Source organism: Salvia splendens, chromosome 6 (assembly GCF_004379255.2).
Source record: "Salvia splendens isolate huo1 chromosome 6, SspV2, whole genome shotgun sequence".
In the NCBI taxonomy this organism is placed as follows: Eukaryota; Viridiplantae; Streptophyta; class Magnoliopsida; order Lamiales; family Lamiaceae; genus Salvia; species Salvia splendens.
In genome coordinates, this window is record NC_056037.1 from 7,838,300 (window position 1) to 7,844,362 (window position 6,063).

The window sequence follows — 6,063 nt, forward strand, 5'->3', positions numbered from 1 at the left end:
ATGATTTTTCTAGGAAAATATGGTTGTATGTGAAAAAATAAAAATCTGATGCTTTTACAAAGTTTAAGGAATGGTGTCGGGAAGTAGAGACTGAGAAGGGGGTTTCACTTAGATGCTTAAGAACTGATAACAGGTTGGAGTTTTTATCTTCACAGTTTGATGAATTTTGTGTGTTGAAGGGGATTAAAAGGTATAGAACGGTGCCAAACAGTCCCCAGCAGAATGGTGTGGATGAAAGGCATCCTTGAGAGAGTGAGATGTATGCTTCTGCAGTCAGGCTTACCAAAGTATTTCTGGGGAGAGGCTGCAGCTACAGCTGCTATGTTGATTAATAAATGCCCATCATCAGCCATTAGTTTCAGTACACCAGATAACAAATGGTATGGCTCGGTTGGTGATTACAGTAAGCTCAAAATTTTTGGCTCAAGAGCTTTTGCTCATAACAGGCAGGGAAAGTTGGAGGCAAAGGCAATCAGATGTGTTATGATGGGTTACCAAAAGGGAGTTAAAGGCTACAGGTTGGTGCACTGAACCAGGAAAGGGGAAGGCAGTGATCAACAGGATGTGATATTAAAGGAGGATGAAATGTCTTTTTTGACAAAAAGTCTTATGGTGCTCATGTTGAGGTGAAGTTGTCTGATGTTGGGGATGCTGAGAGTGAGTCATCTGGTGGTGAAAGTCAGAGACAAGATTTTAGTGAGGGGGGATGCTGAGAGTGAGTCATCTGGTGGTGAAAGTCAGAGACAAGATTTTAGTGTGGGGAATGAAGAAGAATCTCCAAGAGTTCCAACTTCAACAGCTCCAACTTAGAGAGAGGGCAGACCAAGAAGACAGAATAAGCTTCCTGCTAGGTTTGCATACTATGACATGGTGTACTATGCATTGACTGTTGCAGAAAGCATTGACTATCACGAGCCATCTACCTTCAAAGATGCAATGAGAACTCCAGAGAAAGATAGATGGATGAAGGCGATGCAAGAGGAGATAGACTCCTTGTACAAAAACAAAACCTGGGTTCTAGTTCTCATACCAAAGAATCAGAAAACTATTGGATCAAAGTGGATATTCAAAAAGAAAATAGAGGCCTTTCAGAATGATAATGTGAGGTTCAAGGCTCGTTTGGTAGCGAAGGGATACACACAGAAGGAGGGAATGGATTACGATGAGGTTTTCTCTCCGGTTGTAAAACACAGCTCCATTAGAATCCTACTTGTCATTGTGGTGTAGAGAAACTGGGAATTGCATCAATTGGATGTCAAAACAGCGTTCCTACATGGTGATCTCATTGAGACCATATACATGGAGTAGCCCGAGGGCTTCATCAAGAAAGGAGATGAAGGAAAGATATGTCAGCTGAAAAAGAGTTTGTATGGCCTTAAACAAAGCTCTAGGCGGTGGTATCTCAAATTTGATGAACATATGCAAAGTATATGATTTGTAAAATCCAAGTATGATGACTGTGTTTATATCAGGAACAAAGGAGCTGAGGTCTCAACATATTTACTTTTCTATGTTGACGACATGCTTGTAGCAGCACCAAACAATGCAGAGGTTCAAAGAGTAAAGAAACAGCTGCAAGAAAAGTTTGAGATGAAAGATCTTGGCAATGCCAAGAGGATCATTGGCATGGATATCATCAGAGAAAGAAGTAAAGGAGAGTTGAGGTTAACTCAAAGAGACTACTTGAACAAGGTTCTCAAAAGGTTCCAGATATTTGACTCAAAGCCAGTGACACTGCCATTAGCACAACATTTTAAGCTGAGCAAGGAGCAATGCCCCACTACTGATGATGAGAGAAGAGAAATGGATAAGATACCTTATGCAAGCATCATTGGGAGCATCATGTACACTATGGTTTGCACAAGACCAGATCTCAGCCATGCTATAAGTGTGGTGAGCAGATTTATGGCTGACCCGGGCATTGAACATTGGCAAGCTTTGAAGTGGATTTTGAGATACTTGAGAGGGACTACTGAGTATGGGATATTGTTCAAGAGAAAAAAAAGTGAAGGTGGAGACCAGTTGATAGGGTTCTCTGACTCAGATTATGCAGTGAGCTATGACACAAGAAAGTCACAGTCGTGTTTACTTTGAATGGAGCTGCAGTAAGTTGGAAATCTTGCTTGCAATCTGTGGTGGCTCTTTCTACTACAGAAGCAGAGTATATAGCACTTGCTGAAGCAGTGAAGGAATAATTTTGGCTCAAAGGGATTCTTGGAGATTTTGGAGTTAATCAAGAATCTGTGGAGATCAAATGTGACGGTGCTAGTGCAATTTGTTTGACTAAGCACCAGACTTTCCATGGGAGGAGTAAGCATGTGGATATGAGACTTCATTTTATCAGGGATGAAGTTAATAAAGGATCTGTGAGAATAAGTAAGGTATCTACAGATGACAATGCATCAGATATGCTCACTAAAGTCATTCCCAGCACCAAGCTGAAGTATTGCTTGGAGTTGATTGGCTTGAGGCAGAAATGAGAGAATGGAGAAGGAAGAGAAGATGAATCCCAGACTTGTTCACTTGTCCCAAAGGTGGAGATTTGTTGGGAGAGTTGGGAGCATCTGAACAACTTACTAAGTTGAGGGATTGGTTTGCAAATAAGGAAGAGAAAGGAAGGGGGTTTAAGGTGTTGAAGAAGAATCAGTTCACTTGATCAGTTTGAGCTGAAACCATAAGCCATGGAGAGTATATATACATCTCTGATTCAATTCATTGAATTAGTTAATCGGTTAGGGTTGATTTTACACTTTCTTTATGAGATTATTATATTCTTCAAGATCATCCGAGAGCAAGAGAGTTTTTGAGAGATTATGATAGTTTGAGTGTGAATTGATTGTATTCTTCCTCTGTAAATCTCATCTTGAGAGTCAGTGAATAAAAGAGGCTCATCTTCTCCGTGGATGTAGGCTTTACTGCAGAACCACATAATCCTTTGTACGTTCTGTTTTCAGCTCTTAGATTTCGTTTATTCAATTTGTATTTGAATCAGCATTGCAATTACAAAATCCATAGACGACACCAAAATCTCCATTTATTCCGCGAGTAAAACACTATAGATTAGTAAAAAGATATCAATAATTAATAATTCCAAAATTAAAAAACAAAAAACAAAAAACAAAAACAAAAATCCAGAAGGCCGGTCGGTCAAATTGTTCATTGGAAATACTTATAAATAGTCCAAGTAAACTTTTTGGAATGTTCAGAAAATTGATGCACAATTATGATAAGTATATATTTCCAGGTTTATCCGACTTAATTTATAAAAAAACCATCAATTTACTTTCACAATTATATAGTTAAGCCAGTATATATTTTTCAGACCAACGCTTCATATTCGAATAATACGCAAAAAATTATCAACGTGAAAAAAATATCAGCATGTAGTAATATTCTTGATTAGTAGATACGATATATAGTTGCACATGACTACATGAGAGCCAACTAATTGTCTCTCAAAGTCAAGGCCAACAACAGCCAAACAATTTTTTTGTCAAACCTAAGTATATCTAAATTGGTTTCTATACGAAGAAAAGCATTACATAGAAAAAGTGGATCCTTTTAATTGTAATTTGTTGGTCCATTTTGTTTGTCTTATATGTTCTCGTCTTTCTTGAAAAGGTGGTTGATTTAGGAACCTTTTTTTAGTAGTCAATTTATTTTTTCTTCTTGATTCTTGGTTTCTTGAAAAAAAGAAGTTATGAGCCAATTTCGTGCAAATTCATCTCCTGACTTGGATTTTTCCGGCACAGCAAAGGATCAAAAATATGATGATTTGGCATTACAAGGTAATGATCTTGAATCTTTCCTATGTTGTAGTAGTATATTTTATTTTTTTCATTTTTTTTCAATTTGTAAATTTCAATCTGACATAGGGGATTATTTTGTTTCTTTTGTTCTTGCTTTCTCTCTCTCTCTCTCTATAGGCGCAAATCTTGATTTATGACGTTGAATTAGGCTTGATTCTGTTATAGTTGTTTTTTTCTTATATTTGTTGATTCCCAACGTTGTAGTGATAATCTTGATGAAATTTCATTTTTAATTTGATCTACAATGTTGTGGGCAATTTCAAATTTTGTTTTATTTTTGATGTTCTCTCACTCTCATGATTTACAAATGCAATCTTGATTCTTGAAAATAAGGGAATCATTAATTGATGAAGGTGAATGATAAAATGTTTTTAATTGAAATGAAAATTTCAGGGGTAGCAGCAAATGTAAAATTATTGCTAAAACTAATCCAAGATCATCAAATAGCCTGTGATCAAGACAAGAATGATCATAGGAGAATGTTGAGGGTAGCCACAATGATGACAATTTTGGACAATGCTAAGGACAGAATCCAAAAATGCCAATCCTTTGGCCTTAAGAAACCGGATCCCGAGCTGAGGAGGTGCAACACCGACTTGCGCAGCAGCCCTGTCCCATCATCCGGCAAGAAGCCCGGTGGCGAGGCCGAGGTGGTACCTCTTGATCTGGATGAGGAGAAGGATCGGCTGAGGCGCGAGCTGAGCTCCAGCATAGCTGCACAGAGGAACCTCAAAGCGATGTGCTCGAGTTTAGGGAAGGAGAAGAAGTTCATGGAGGCAGAGCTTTCGAAAAAGGTCCATGAATTGAGTGAGATGGAGGAGCTTTTGAACAATCTCAAGGCACAAAATGAGACACTGCGCCAAAAGGTTCAAGAATGCCTCTCTGATCCCAAGGAGGGGAAGCCGGCCGATATTGATGGTGGTGGCGGAGGTGGAGGAGGAGAAATGCACGCAGCGGTTGTGTTGCAAGAGCAGAACAAGGCCCTCTCAGAGCAGCTGATGAGGTCTCTTGATGGTTATAGGTCGATGAAGAGGAAGCTCAAGGCGTCGCTAGAAGAGAATACTATGCTACATTCGACCGTGGATGAGGTTGGGGCCAAAGTTGTGGGGAGTTTGGAGAGGGTTAAGGGTTTGAAGAATCGGATGGCTACGACGTCGTCGCCCCCTTCTGAGGGCGAGACATCCCTCGATCTCCTGCAGGAGATCGAGGGGTTAGAGGGTATGTTCGAGTGCTTCCAAATGTTGGTGGAGAAGCACGAGAAGAGACAGGGCGATTGCGCTCGGCTAAGTGGCGAGATCAATGCATATAAGCCCTCGGTTCTGGCGTGATTGTGGTTTAGGATCCATCTTCGAGTGACTAACTCAATTTTTTCTTGGTAGTTATCTTAATTTTTTGTTTTTGTTTTGGGATTTTTGCAAGTGATGCCATTGTGGAAGATGTGATAGTGTCTTCATTGTGTGTGAGAAAAAAATAGGTGATGATTTATATAGGTCATTGTCATGTAAATAGATGTATCATAGTGTTTTTGCTTGAAGGCAACCCAGCTACAAAACATTGGTTTTTTGCAAAGTTGCTTTAGGCAATGAAGTTAGTGTCAGAAACTTTGATGATGATATAATATTACATTAGTCAAGAAAATCACGTGTACAGTGTGATGAATTCAAGATGTTTATCGAGAATTAATTTCAAAGACATGCAAAAGAAAAATCGATGCTTGAGTTGTTTTATAGCTTGGATGAATTGATGGATTCGAATTGGTTAAATAACATTTCGTTAATGAATCTTAGCATGGTGTATATCTGTAGTAAACAAGCTTTTAATTCTATCTCGTGGAATTTTAGTATTGTTGCATTCATTAGAGTTTGTACGTTAAGCTAATCTTTAATCTTCTTAATCAAGCATGTCCAATGCATGATGTTTGCAAAGCTATGTCGTATCCTCAATAAGTTAGGATCAAATCGAGTTAATAAATGAATTTTCTTCATTCAAGAATTGTTGGGGGGAAAAACTTGTGTTCTTCATGTGTTTCCATCTTTTATTTAGTCTTATTTTTTAGCACTGTGATTTAGTTCCTTTAAGATCAATCCTTCTTTACTAAATACTAGTATTTATTAAAAAATTAAACCAACGCCTATATAGTTCGACACTCGACATTATAGCATTTAATTAAACTTGAGTGAGATTGTACCTTGATTTGCAAACTCTTAAATTACACATCACTCGGTTTAATAAGGCATGGGTGAGATCGAGAAAT

At 38.4% G+C, this 6,063-nt stretch overlaps 1 protein-coding gene across 1 annotated transcript; it reads left to right on the top strand.

The window, feature by feature from the left end:
* Positions 1–3,506: 3,506 nt before the first annotated feature.
* On the top strand, positions 3,507–5,447 carry LOC121808181. The gene is made up of 2 exons (XM_042208567.1): positions 3,507–3,788; positions 4,203–5,447. The coding sequence occupies exons 1-2, from the start codon at positions 3,701–3,703 to the stop codon at positions 5,135–5,137; spliced, it is 1,023 nt and encodes a 340-aa protein (XP_042064501.1). The 5' UTR covers positions 3,507–3,700; the 3' UTR covers positions 5,138–5,447.
* Positions 5,448–6,063: the final 616 nt, after the last annotated feature.

What these genes read in the sequence shown, in the direction of transcription:
- LOC121808181 (XM_042208567.1), top strand. Translation starts at nt 3,701, where the DNA reads ATGAGCCAATTTCGTGCAAATTCATCTCCTGACTTGGATTTTTCCGGC. An exon ending in TGATGATTTGGCATTACAAG is followed by an intron (nt 3,789 to 4,202) that starts GTAATGATCTTG and finishes TGAAAATTTCAG; the next exon opens with GGGTAGCAGCAAATGTAAAA.